This window comes from Anolis sagrei, chromosome 4, assembly GCF_037176765.1.
Source record: "Anolis sagrei isolate rAnoSag1 chromosome 4, rAnoSag1.mat, whole genome shotgun sequence".
Taxonomy (NCBI): domain Eukaryota; kingdom Metazoa; phylum Chordata; class Lepidosauria; order Squamata; family Dactyloidae; genus Anolis; species Anolis sagrei.
The window spans coordinates 37,148,953-37,163,103 of NC_090024.1; the positions used below are offsets into that span (position 1 = coordinate 37,148,953).

Genomic DNA, 14,151 nt, shown 5'->3' on the forward strand with positions numbered 1-14,151 from the left:
TTTCACTTATATGTCTCTTAACACATTAAACAGAAGGAATGGTTACTTACTTACCTGTGAACATGTCTTCAAGTGTCATCTGTGAAATTCGCACTTGTGGTAGTTTCATGTGCCTGCACAGTCAGCTCAAAATAATCTAGAAAGTTTTAGGGCTGCAGCCCTGCCGACACTCCCCAGGTGGTATATAGCCAGTGGGAAGGGCTGTAACCTCAGTTGCCATGCCAACTAGCAGCAGCTAAAGAACCAAGGCATGACAGAAAGCAGAGAGAATGGGTAGAATGTGCAAATTTCTCAGATAATCACTCAAATAAACAAGGTTACAGGTAAGCAACCATTCCTTCATGTAGCAAGCCACCAAACCCTGATGGTGGGTTTCATGCCACTGAAGAAAAGAGAATAGCTCTGCTAAAGGCCACATCCTTTTTGGAAGGGACATCCAACTTGTAGTGAGTAACAAAGGTAAATGGGGTAGAACAAATGACTTCCTGACTGATGTCCTCCAAGGGAATGTCCCTCAGGAACTCTGTTAATGTCACAATAGCTTTCATGGAGTGTGCCTTAATTTTCAAAGGCAATTCTCACTCAGAGAGCTGGTATACTAAGCAAATTGTTGATACAATCCATAAAGAGAGCCACTGAGAAGAAACTGCAAGGCCACTGACATTCTTTCAGTACTTCAGGAACATTCTGGGAGACTTCCTGTGGTCAGATGTTCTTTGCAGATCAAAAGCAAGAGCTCCACTGGTGACCACTTGCCTGCCAGAAGGGGGAGATCTGGCTGTGCCAATAAAGTGCCCCTAACTAGACTGGCTGAGTAAGCTGGCAGTTATGATGCAGCATAGTTCTAGACAAGTATTGGAGGGAGGATGTCCTGCTCACCAAAGAAGGCTTTGAGCTGGGTCTCCCAGCTCTTGTGCACCTGGGGAGTAAAGGCCAGAGAAATATTCCATATTACTGTGTGTCACTCTGCCAGACATAACAAGCACACATTATGGCCATCAGCAGGAGACTAATTGCCTCCACAAGATGAACACATTTTTAAAGACACTGTAGACATTACTGGCCTGAGTAGTAGAGTCAGTAAAGTGGTTGAATCATAGTCATGTCTGGGTCAATTATGTAAGTAGTAGTAGTAGTAGAAGAAGAAGAAGAAGAAGAAGAAAGAAGATTAGACACTTGCAGGCCATAGTCAAAATAGGATTAAGTAAAGCAAGTTAGTAAAGTGAGCACACGATCCCCAAAACTGCTGCTAGACTACAGCCCTCCCCACCGGCTATATACCACCTGAAGTGTATGGGCAGGGCTGCAGCCCTAAAACTTCAAGGATTTTCCAGAAGATTCTAAGCTGACCATGCAGGCACATGAAACTACCACAAGCATGATTTTCACAGAGACCACAAAGAAGAAAGACACTTTAGCTTTGTTTTATTTTGAAAATATAGTGATCTCAGAAATTAGTTTACAACTAGGGGGTTTGCTTGTTAATTTCCTTGGTTAATGTGGATTCTTGGGATTAACAGTCATGGCAATATCTTCTCTCTTAGTTTACATTTTAAATTTTCTTAGGACTCAAAAGGAATGTAAATCTCTGCCTTCCATATTAGAAAAGACAGCAGGTGCAGTCTGATATGAATTTAACTAACTTTCCCATCATCTAAATATACCCCCACTGGTTTTTTCTTTAATTATGTTCCATTTTGAAGAAAATTACTGTTAATTATGTAGAAATGCATTTTTAAATGTCCTGAATTTAAAGGTTATGCCATCAATAAATTATTCAGATTAACATCTTTCAGCTTACAGTTTTATTCAGCCAACTCCACTGTGGATTTTAAAGTCCTTCATCTCAAAGCTCTATGGACACTTACTTGGACTGAAATATATTTTATTGATAAGTCCTTGTAGTTTCATCAAGACAATTATTTATTCACTAATCAATTCAAAACAGAAATCAAATTCATAGCTAGAAGGATTCCTGAGAGAGAGATATGGGATCATGATATCACAGTAGAACTGGTTTGTATATACTGAGCTTATGGTCTGACATCCAGAATTCAATGCTTATTGAAGAGGCTGCATCCATATTTTGATGTAGAAGGGGGAGAATTCGTTTTCTGGCCCAGATGACATAAAATGTAGTTTGTGATAAACTGTGTAAATATGCATTCTGTATAAATTCTCTTTTAAATATATACAGTTCTCCTTTAAATTAGCATTCATTGATTAACCAGTTCTCACATCTGCCTGTTTGTGAGATGGATTATATATCATAATATACTTAAGGACATTCACATACAAAAGTGATAGTAGTGGTTCACATATCAGTGAGATAATGATTCAACTCCAGGTTTTAATCTGTACTTAATCCCATGTGCCTATTCTCAGGTTACCTTCTTAAAAGATTTAACTGTGTTTAGACTGGATGCAGAACTCACTGATATGGTAGACACACACACACACACACACACACACACATATATATATATATATATATATATATATATCTTTCTTTGATGTAGAGGATAAAAAAGGAGGGGAGGAGAAGAGAAAGGGAGACTTGCAGTTGTCAAGAGGTTTTTGACCAAGCCTGAACTGTTACCTTAACAACTTTCTTTAAAAGTTTTTGTTAATCTTTACCTAAGTACAATAAGAGTTTCAATGAAAGTCTAATTTCAACAGCTAGTCTTATTTGCACAGAAATGTGAAGAATATGAACATTTTGGTTAATCACGATCCCCTGACATTATTTATTTGCATATCTCCCACTACAGCAGTTCAGGGAGAACTAGAGCCTTGAGCTTTGGAAAATTCAAGCAAACTGTCAAACCTCCTTCTCTGCAGCCTGAGGGCAAACTGTATTAGAACAAAGCAACAGTCTGTGTCCTTTTTAAAGAGCTACATTGCTCCAGTCTTGTTCTGCCTGTCTTGATTGATCTACCTGAAGATATTCACATCTTCCCATACCTGGTTGCAGTCTGCAACGATCTATGCAGCCAGATCATCACAAAGTGCTTAAAGTCTATCCCAGTCCTACCTTAGAGGTTGCTTTTAGCAAATGATGTAGCTATCTTATTGAGTTTCTTTCTCCTTTCAAGTTTTTTCAAGAGAACAGTGTCACTTTTCAACCTTTGATCAAACCCAAATCTAGTCTTCATGCTGACACTCTTGTTAAGATGGCTGTTTTTTAAGAAAGAGAGAGCTGCCCTGAATTGTACTTTTCAGACTTAAGATAAGCTAGATGAAACATAAGAGTGTTTTAGCAAATAGTATTTATGAGAGCCTCTAATTTGGATGAGGGTCAAGTCATTGAACAAACAAGGATTTAACTTTCTTCACTGCTACTGTTTACAAAGTGACTCTTGCATCTTAAACTTCTACTTCTGCTCATAGGAGAAACATATATGCATGCATCCATGATGCATGAGTAAGATTCCCTGAACAGGTTGAACAGTAGTGTCAAGGATGATTTTCATAAGGATAGTGAATTGGAGGAAAATAGAAATAAAGCTCCCACAATACTATGGTGCTGATCTGACTCAGATCTCCCCATGGTACTTGTTTATTAAATCTTAAAGAAACAGGAGATCTTAGTATGGAACACCATCTTCTCATCTAGTTCTGCTCTAACAATGTGATTTGGACAGTTGAGCAAAAGTAAATGCAGAATTCAGAAGTAGGATTGCTAAAAGTCAATATGAATTTCTCAAAAACATGTTATACCAGACTTGATAGAATTAAAAGTTTAATGAAAGAGCTGCTCTGGATGCACCATATCTTGACTTCAGTACATCCTTCAACAAGGTTTCCCACAATATTCTTACAAATAAGTCCACAACATGTGAGTAAGATGGATGGATGGTATCCTTGAAATGATTGGCTTGACCTTGAAGGAGCTGGGGGTGGCAATGGCCGACAAGGAGTCGGAAGCGACTGAACAAATAAACAACTACAACATGTGGGTTAGACAATCCTACTGTTAGACGGATTGGGAATTGGTTGACTGATTGAACACAAAGAGAATATTTCCCATTGACTTCTCCTCATCCTGGATAGAAGTGACCATTAGAGTGCCACAGAGTTCATTCTTGGGCCCAGTGCCAATCATATTTTTTATCACTGACTTGGATGATGGAATGCTTATAAACATTAACAAAGAAGAATAGTTAATACTACAGAGAAAAGGATCAGAATCCGAATGACCACTACAGGGAGAAATTTTAGGTATCACAGGCAGATAGAATGAAATGAACAGATATAGGATGGGTGACATCTGGCTTGAAAATTGTGTGTGTGAAAGGCATCGAGGAGTCTTAGGTCTCTTCTGCGCTGCTCTATATCCCAGGATCTGGTCCCAGATTATCTGATTATCATAGATTATCTGGCAGTGTAGACTGATATAATCCAATTCAAAGCAGATAATCTGGGATCAGATCCTGGAATATAAGGACAGTGTAGAAGGAGTTTTAGTTGACCACAAGCTGAATATGAGTCATCAGTGTGCTATGACGACTTTTTAAAAAGCCAATGTGATTCTAGGCTGCATTAAAAGGAGTATAGTACCTTGATGGAGGGAAGCCATAGTATCACTCTATTCTGCTTTAGTCAGATATTATGTGAAATACAGTGTCCAGCTCTGGACACCACAATTCTAGAAGGATATTGACAAACTGGAATGTGTCCAGTGAAGGGCGGCCCAAAATTAAAAGGAAACCATGCCCTATGAAGAATGGCTTGGAAAACTACGTGACTTTAGCTTAGAAAAGGCAATAATAAGAGATGATAGAAAAGTCATGTTTAAATATTATAAAATATGTGATACTGAAGATGTAGTAAGGTTTTTTTTTTCTGTGGCCTCAGAGACTAAGACATGGAGCACTGTCTTGAAACTACAGGAAAAGAGATTTCACCTAAATATTAGGAAACCCTTTCTGACTGTAAGAGCTGCTTAACAGCCAGATAAGCTTCCTTGAGGTATGCTGGAGTCTTCTTCTCTGGAGATTCTAAAGCAGAGGCTGGATAGCCATCTTTCTGGAGTGTATTAATTCCTGCATAGCAGAGGGGTTGATTGGATGGCTTTTGTGGTCTCTTCAAAGCTCTTATGATTCTGTGATTCGAGAAGACTTGTGGACCTCTACAAGTAGTTGGACCATGGAAAATGTTGCCTTTGTAAGGCCGCCTTGAGTCCCCTTCGGAGTTGAGAAAGGCAGAATACAAGTATGGTAAATAAAGATATAAATTCTTTGTTTTCTTGTCTTAGGCCCCATCTACACTGCCAGTTCTAAGAAGATAATCTGGATCAGGCCCGAACCAGGATTTCGTTTCGGGGGGGGGGGGGCTAAAAAATTTTCAGGGGGGGTTTCGAGGGGGATGAGTTTGGGGGGGGCTGAGTCTGAGTGAAAGAGGGTCTAGCCTAGCAAACCTTTTGTATCATTACCCCAATACCCCCATACATATGGGATATATTGAGAATGGTGATCAAATCATGATATTAATAAACATAACAGTTTAAATAGTGCACCAGTAAGGCCTTTTCGCGAACCACCATGAGAATTTCGGGGGGGGGCTGAAGCCCCCCGAGGCCCCCCCCCCCCCCGGCTACATGCCTGATCTGGATTTTATATGGCAGTATAGGCGGTCCTTTTACTAATAGATGCTGTAGTCTAGCAATATCTGGAGTGCCCTACCCTGAGATAGCTGAAACACAGTGCTACATCCCAGACCTGCAGAAAATGTGATGTGCTAAACCATGTGTCAGCAATGTATGGCAGCCCCATTAGGCATATTGCCTTTTGTTGTTATTGCTTCTTGCCTAGGATTTCATAAGGCAAGAGGGGATTATCTCACACCAAGTAGGCTATTGTGCAGACATGGACAAACTTTGGCTCTCCGTGTGTTTTGGGCTTCAACTTCCACAATTCCTAACAGCCAGCAAGCTGCCTGGGATTTCTGAGAGTTCAAGTCCAAAACACCTGGAGGGCTGAAGTTTGCCCATGACTGCTATAGTGCAGAGCTTCTTGGCTATGTTCATTTTACTGAGTCACACACTGCATATATTGTTTTTAATTTCCCTCACCATTGACCATGCTGGCAAGGATTAATAACAGTCCAAGCACAAAATATCTACAGGATTTCATGCTTATGAAGGATGTTGCAACCAAGCCCTTCCCTCTTTTCCCCCTAATTCCTTGTTCTTTTTTTAAAAAAGTAAATATATGTATATCTATGTCTATTTCTATCTTCATATAGTCCTTTAAAATGCCTTCTCCAGAACATCTGCTTAAAAAATTGAATTATACACAAACAAATGTAAAATCAAATAAGCATTAGTTAATATCTATGTCACATACCAATTAGAATAACCTACCTTCCTTGAAGCCCAGTGATGTTCAGTAATGCATCTAACTTGTCATAGTTCACTCTTCGAACACCTGCAAAGTCATTCATTTGTTTCTTTAGTTTGTTAATTAGGTTTTTATATGCCACATTTCCAAAACAGATTGAAATATTTAAAACAAAGAAATAATAGCAAATAAATAAAGCAACAGAAATAAATCTATCAAAAGAAAAAGCAAATTATAAATTGTGAAGAAAATCACAGAAAAATATATCTCTGAGTCTGTCTAAATTTTATTTGCTTGAGATGGGCTCACTGACATAAAGCTTTCTGGGCACTAAAAGACTAATAGTTGGAGATCTGCAGTTGAAAGAAAAGTGAATTAAAACCTACCATGTAAAAAAAACAACAACCAAATATGATAGCGGAGGTAGTAGAGGAGGAAATAAAGAACTAATTGTCCACATTGCTCCAAATTGCAGTCCAAACCCAGATGGATGAAAAGGTGGCATGCTAGTCACTTGGGTTTGTAGAGCCAAAAGGTAGAATAGAAGGCACCACAGCATCCATCAATCTATCATTTTATGGATACCATACAACATATTATATTTGGCAGCTGAAACCATTACTGTACATATGTGCCTTCAAGTTGCTTGTTGACTTATGGCAAACACATGAATGTCATAGGGTTTTCTCAGGCAAAGGAATACTCAGAGTTCATTTTGCTAGTTCCTTCATCTAAAAGACTAGTTGAGCATCCCTTATCTGGAATTCTGAAATCTGGAATACTCCAAATCCAAAATTGCCCACATGTACACAAACTTGTTTGCATGCACAACATTATTAAAATATAGTATTAAATTACCTTCAGGTTGTATAAGAAACATAAATCACCTTTGGTCCCAAGTATTTGGGATAAGGGATAGCCTACAGCAGGCATTCTCAAACTGCTGTTTGGGCCTTCAACTCCCAGAATTCCTGACAATTGAACAAGCTCATTAAGGCTTCTAGGAGTTGGAGGCCCAAACAGATGGAGGGTCACATTTTGAGGATGCTTGGTCTACAGCATCTGATATTTGTTAGCATTTGTCCATCTAACAAGGATTAGCTTGGCTTGGCTTCCAAGATCAGATAGGATCTGCATACCAAATGCTCAGAAGCTGATCTGTTGTGAGCATGATTTATGCCAAAGCAGCTGGCCTGGATGACCTACGGATGGAACAAATCAAGAACTTTGGTCCAAAAGCAAGGTGCTGGCTGCTGGAGCTGATGAACAACTGCACTGCATCCTGTTAGACCCCCAAAATCAGGAGGAAAGCAAGAGTTATAGCCATCTTGAAACCAGGCAAAGACCGTAATGATCCAAAAAGCTGTAGATCAATCTCCTTGTTATGCCATCTTTACAAAGTTCTGGAGAGACTTATTTTGCATAGAATTATGGGAAAAAAAATAGACCCATGTCTGATTCCACAGCGAGCTGGCTTCAGGAAGGGCAAAAGCTGCAAGTGCTGAACCTGACTCAGCACATAGAAGATGGCTTTGAAAGGCAGCAGATCACAGCAGCTGTCAGCAGCTTATGATACTGTAAACCACCACCTCCTCCTGAAAAAAATGTATAATATCACAAAGGACTACCATCTCACCCGCCTCATAGGAAATCTGCTACAAAAAAGGATTTTTTTTTGTTGAGTTCCAGGGCCAAAGAAGCAGATGGCAAAAACAGAAGAACGGACTGCCATCCATGTTCAACATTTGCACAAATGACCAGCCACTGTCAGAAGGGACAGAGAGTTTCATCTATGCTGATGATCGTGCCATCACCACTCAAGCAGGGAGCTTTGAGATGGTTGAACAGAAGCTCTCCGAAGCTCTAGGCACTCTTACTGTCTATTACAAGGAAAACCAGCTGATTCCCTAACCCATCTAAAACACAGACATGTGCTTTTCACCTTAAGAACAGACAAGCATCCCAAGCTCTGAGGATTACCTGGGAAGGAATCCCACTGGAGCATTGCAGCACACCTAAATACCTGGAAGTCACTCTGGACCGTGCCCTGACCTACAAGAAGCACTGCCTGAATATCAAGCAAAAAGTGGGCACTAAAAATAATATCATACGAAAGCTGACAGGCACAACCTGGGGATCACAACCAGTCACAGTGAAGACATCTGCCCTTGCGCTATGCTACTCTGCTGCTGAGTACGCATGCCCAGTGTGGAACACATCTCACCACACTAAAACAGTAGATGTGGCTCTTAATGAGACATGCCCCATTATCACGGGGTGTCTGTGCCCTACAGCACTGGAGAAATTACACTGTTTAGCCAGTATCGCACCACCTTATATCCGCCAGGAAGTAGCAGCTAATAGTGAAAGGACCAAGGCAGTGACATCTCCAGCCCATCCCCTGTTTGGATATCAGCTAACATGCCAACTACTTAAATCAAGAAATAGTTTTCTAAGATCTACAGAGACACTCGCTGGAACACCTCAGCAAGCGAGAGTCCAAAAGTGGCAGGCTCAAACCCAGAACCTCAATCAATGGCTGATACCAAATGAGAGACTCCCCCCCCCCCCCGGGCACACAGAAAACTGGGAGACTTGGAAGGCGCTGAATAGACTGTGCTCTGGTACCACGAGATGCAGACCCAACCTTAAGAAATGGGGCCACAAAGTGGAATCCACGACATGCAAGTGTGGAGAAGAGCAACCTGAGCCCTGCTACATGCACAATGGAGGACCTTCTTGTGGCAACACCAGAGGCACTCCAAGTGGCCAGCTACTGGTCAAAGGACATTTAATCAACTACCAAGCTTGCAAACTTTGTGTTTTGTTTGTTTGTTTGTTTAAAAAATTCAGTACAACAGTTTGGTCTGCTCCTGACACAATAAATAATATGCCTGTTGTTCCAGAATTTGAGGTTTGTTCTGCCCGAAAGGCAAAGTCATGTGTAACATAGTCAGGTTTCTGACCCCCCCCCCCCCCCCCTGTAATTTGGTTTGGATTCCCCCTTGTTATTATTATGAGGGTTACAGTCCTGTGTGAAACCCATCACTTCAGGATTTTGTAATCTGATTTGTCAGGTATGGGGAGGTCCTTTTGAATGCTAATTTGTTGTGTTTGTCAAACCACTAGCCACCCTGAGTCTCTCTTCTGAGGTAAAGAATAGGACAGGATATAAATGTTCTAAATAATAATAATACTACAATGTTTTGGGACCTTATCAAATGAGGAGGGGTAAAGGAGGTGACAGCAAGCAAAAGCGTGGAACAGCAGAGGGATTCATCAGACTGTGTCCCCTCCTGTCAGGTTCCATGTTCTTTCTTTCCACATAATTTGCCTCTGTTGCACCCCTACACCTCATTTGTTATGTCCTTTGAGTTCTTTCTATCTTATGTCACAGAAGCAAAAGGGTAGAATCTCTACATGACCCCGTAAACCTTAGAGTTGCTAAGGCCATAAGATGTTGTTGCTGTGTTACACTGATAATCAATGATCATACATTATAATCTACAGGTGAGCAAAGGGAAAGCTTAAGAAATATTGTGAAATATGGTTAGGGACATGCTGAAAGTACCACACTAATTTACCGTGCCAATTGCTCTAATACCAGAAAGAAGGAAAAGGCATAAAGAGAATACTTGATTGCAGCAGTGCTTCCAACACTTTTCATTGTTGACAAAATGTGCTATTTGCAAACAAAAGCTTTGCACATGGATGAATAAAAAAGTAGTTTGGAAGCAATACAACCATCTTTCAATGTTACACTCAATTTGCAAAGATTCATTTGGAATCCTCCACACTGTGAGCAGAACAACATTATTTGGTGCTATGGGACTTGAGGACTGATGAATGAATGCTACTGAGACCAGAACTGGGAGGAGAAGAAAATGTAACATGTTGATAAAAAAGTTTTAGAATGCAAGGAAGACTAATTCAGCACAGATGTTTAATTGCCTAAGGTGCTCTGGGCATGTGGCAGCCATCTAATGAAGCAATGCTATTGTGGGTTTTGGATTTTTGCAAATCTTTGCTCAACAAATCAGTGTTGAAAATAACTAGATGACCATGAAGGACATAGGATTGCCAGACTTGTGCATCATTCAAAATGCAAATGCACAAACATATTGATAGAAAATGGAAATGTTAAAAAATCTCCCTCCCTGCAACACACACATTTAAATAATTCCTACTCTGTACTCCTCATTATTTGAATCTCAGAGCTATTGAACTAACATTTTCTGTTCATGTTCACAGTTCATTGCCAAGCACAAATTAAATTCATTTTAATTCTGGTAAATTAGTTTTATTTTCTAATCCTTCTTAGCAGCTCCATTTGACAGATGGGAAGTTATCAACATTTGAGCTTAGATTTTTATGTTTTCACAGCGCTTTTTAACATGAACGTATTTGATAATTGTTCAACTCACTCTTGACAAAACTGTAGTTCTTTTCTGAGCCTGCTGGGTCTACTTTAGATTATAGAGGGAAGATTGGCCCTTCTGACGTTTGCCAACTGACATCATTACAGCTAAACTCTAAGCAGTTCAGAGGGTCTATAAATTATCCACAACATTCTTTACAGTAATGCACACAGTGAGTGATCCCCAGGTCCTGAGAAAAAGGATATTTTCCATACGAAAAGTATCATCATGTATATAATAATTTTAAGAGATGTGTGAAAAATTAAAAACCTTAGCAACACTTTTCCATCTATAAGCTCCAAATCTACATATTTTTGGCTGATTGCAACTCAAAAGATGGGGTTGTGATACTGAGAACAGAAGAAGAGAGCAATGAAATGGAAAGAAATATCTGATTGGATCCATATGCAGCACAACTGTTTCTTATGAAAAAGAGGACAGAGATTTTTTAGCCTGGACATTTTAGATACCAACTGGCAAAAAGGCACATACATGGTTGCTGTGATAAGAAGGTCTTGTGTTAGAAATGTGAACAACACATAGGGACATATTATAAGTGGTAGACATGTGAAAATGTTTACATGTCTGTTTTCAAATATATACTTTGATGCAGAGGACATCAGAACATTTTTCAGAACTGATGGCTGAACAGTTTGGAAAGTGCCAAACTGTTATATGGCTGACTTACACTTAAAATGTACCTGTTCTGACTTACATTCAAATTCAATTTAAGAAAGAAAAAAACCTATAAACCTATCTTGTTCATAAGTTTGAGACTGCCTATATAATTGAATAGTAAAGTTGGGATTTTCCACAGTATTGTATTTCCAGTTCCTACATATGGTTGTTAAAGCTGGACAGTAGAGAAAGCTTAAAGGGAAAAAACCTATTCAAAATTTGGTGTGGATACCATGGACTGCTAAAAAGACAAACAATGATCCTAGAACACTTCAAGTCTGAACTTTTTCAAGATGCAATAATGACTAAACCAATACTGTCATACTTTGGCCATATCATGAGAAGACGCAAGTCACTAGAAAAGACAATATTTGATAAAGTAGAAGACAGTAGGAAAAGATGAATCCCATATTATAGATAGATAGACTCAATCAAGGAAGCTACACCTTTGAATTTTCAAGACTTGAGCTAGGCTGTTGATGACCAGCATCATCATCAGATGGGTTTAGTTTTGATGGAATGCACCACATCTTCTATAGTTTTATGATGAAGCCCATCAGCTCTCATCAAATGATGTTGAACTACTTCTGTGGTAAAACTAGAGAAGATCTGGGGTATGCAGTTGCAGCAGCAACATGAATGGCTTCCTGTATTGCCTTTGAGATCATGGGAGAAAACTGTGTGGCCAACGCTTCTCCCCATGGGATGTGGTAACCATCAAGTCAGGCAATGTGGGGCATGGGGTGATAGGTTCCCCACACACTCTACCAGACACTGTTGGATTCCCCATGATGTGTGGCAAATCCGGTGGACTGTGTGAAGAGATCCTAGGTCTTTCTTTCATAGGATCACTATAAGTCACAGTCAACTTGATGGCAAATAGGAACAACAGTCCTGCCCTACATCAAAAGATCTCAGCTTGGTATTCCACTGATATCAATGCAAACAAGTTAAAATTACTTTTAAAACCAAAAATACTCTAAATAATCCAAAAACTATTCAATACAATAATAGTTTCAAACAGATTTAAAGGATTACAACAGCTTTCATACCATATGCAGTATTATTTTGAAATCAGTGAACTCCAAAAGCTTCAGTAGACAGTCATTTTTCAACTAACCAGCATTAGCACTAATAATCAGGCATCCAAAAGTAAAATATTCTACAACTGGGGTGGCACAGAGGAGAAGGCTCTCCTTCACATCCTCAGACAGTATATTGACCTCACAGGTGAGACATAGAGAAGAACTCTTCTCAACAGACCTCACTCCTTTGATGGGTACATATAAGGGGATGTATCTCCTCAACTGCCAAGGGCCATTTAGGAAGTATATTGGCAAATACATCATGTCTCTATTTGTTGTTTATTCATTCAGTTGCTTCCAACTCTTCATGACCTCATGGACCAGCCCATGCCAGAGCTCCCTGTTGGTCGTCACCACCCCCAACTTCTTCAGAGTCAAGCCAGTCACTTCAAGGATATCATCCATCCATCTTGCCCTTGGTCGGACCCGCTTTCTTTTTCCTTCCATTTTCCTCAGCATCATTGTCTTCTCTACATCATCACCCAAATTTACTGATTGGTGGGCAATTTACTGATTGGTGGAAGGCAATAGGGGTAGCTGAGAGGTATCCAGCAATGTTCCTATAGCTAAATGCACAGCAACAGGCATCCTTTAGGATCTCCAGGATCTTATATTGAGTGTAATATAATTTTCATGCATCCAGCTGCAGGAACAGAGCTGGGCCCTTCCCAGCTGCCCCCTGCCCTCCACTGGTCAATAAATGACCATATTTTGTTTGGGGGGCAGTTCATCAGGTGGATTGAGGCAGTTTGGTAATTATGCAGTCATGAGAGAATTCTAGTCTCCATAATTACCAAAATTTGAGTTGTATAGACATAATTAGATACCTATATGACTCAAGAATAGAATGCTAGCCCATATTATAGTAGTCATCTGATCTCATTGTATCTTCTATCTTTGATTGCAGGAGTCCACACATGTTGCTGTATGCTTTCAAGTCATTTCCAACTTATGGTAACCCTAAAACAAACCTAATGTGGGATTTTCTGGGCTGAAACATGGCTTGCCAACAATTGCCCAATAGATTGCCATGACAAAATAGAGAATTGAATCCTGCTCTCCAGAATCATAGTCAGATGTCCTATACCACACTGGCTGTTATCCACAAATAACCAAAACCTATACCAATGTATACAGTTCCAGTAGGTTCTGTGTCTTATTCATGCACTTCTATGGAAAATTAAAGTAAAAACATTACAAGTAAAACTATCTCACATGTTTTTGCATGTCAAATATCAAGTTTAAGTGACAAAAACTTACTAACAGTTATAAACATACCAGTAAGCATTCTCGTTGCTTTTAGACAAAATCCTGCCATACCATGCTTTTGTCTGAAGAAAGTGGAATATGATTCAAGTTAAAATTCTAAGAATTTTAGAATATTCTCTGATGAAGTCACAAACGTTTTTTTTTAAAGCCATTTGAAGTCTTTAAGGCAGTTGTTAGGCCAAGTGTCTTGCATGGCCCCACAGGACAGAAATTATTTTCACTTCTTTTTCCTCTGAAGACCTGTAAGCACCCATATACAATGGTATCATGCCATCTTAAAGATTTTAACATAGGTTTTTTTTCTGACCAGAACACACTTTATCAGATACATGGTTCAATTACTTCTGTATGTGCATGAGC

The 14,151-nt window shown here is 39.6% G+C and overlaps 1 protein-coding gene across 1 annotated transcript in view; it reads right to left on the minus strand.

Moving 5' to 3' along the window:
* Positions 1–13,840, minus strand: part of CNBD1 (cyclic nucleotide binding domain containing 1) — a 171,897-nt gene extending 158,057 nt beyond the window's left edge. The window contains exons 1-2 of the mRNA XM_067467033.1: positions 13,801–13,840; positions 6,365–6,428 (exon numbers count right to left, since the gene is read on the minus strand). Of these exons, the coding sequence (XP_067323134.1) occupies positions 6,365–6,428; positions 13,801–13,840 (104 nt within the window). The remainder of the gene's footprint in view (positions 1–6,364; positions 6,429–13,800) is intronic.
* Between the last annotated feature and the right edge of the window lie 311 nt (positions 13,841–14,151).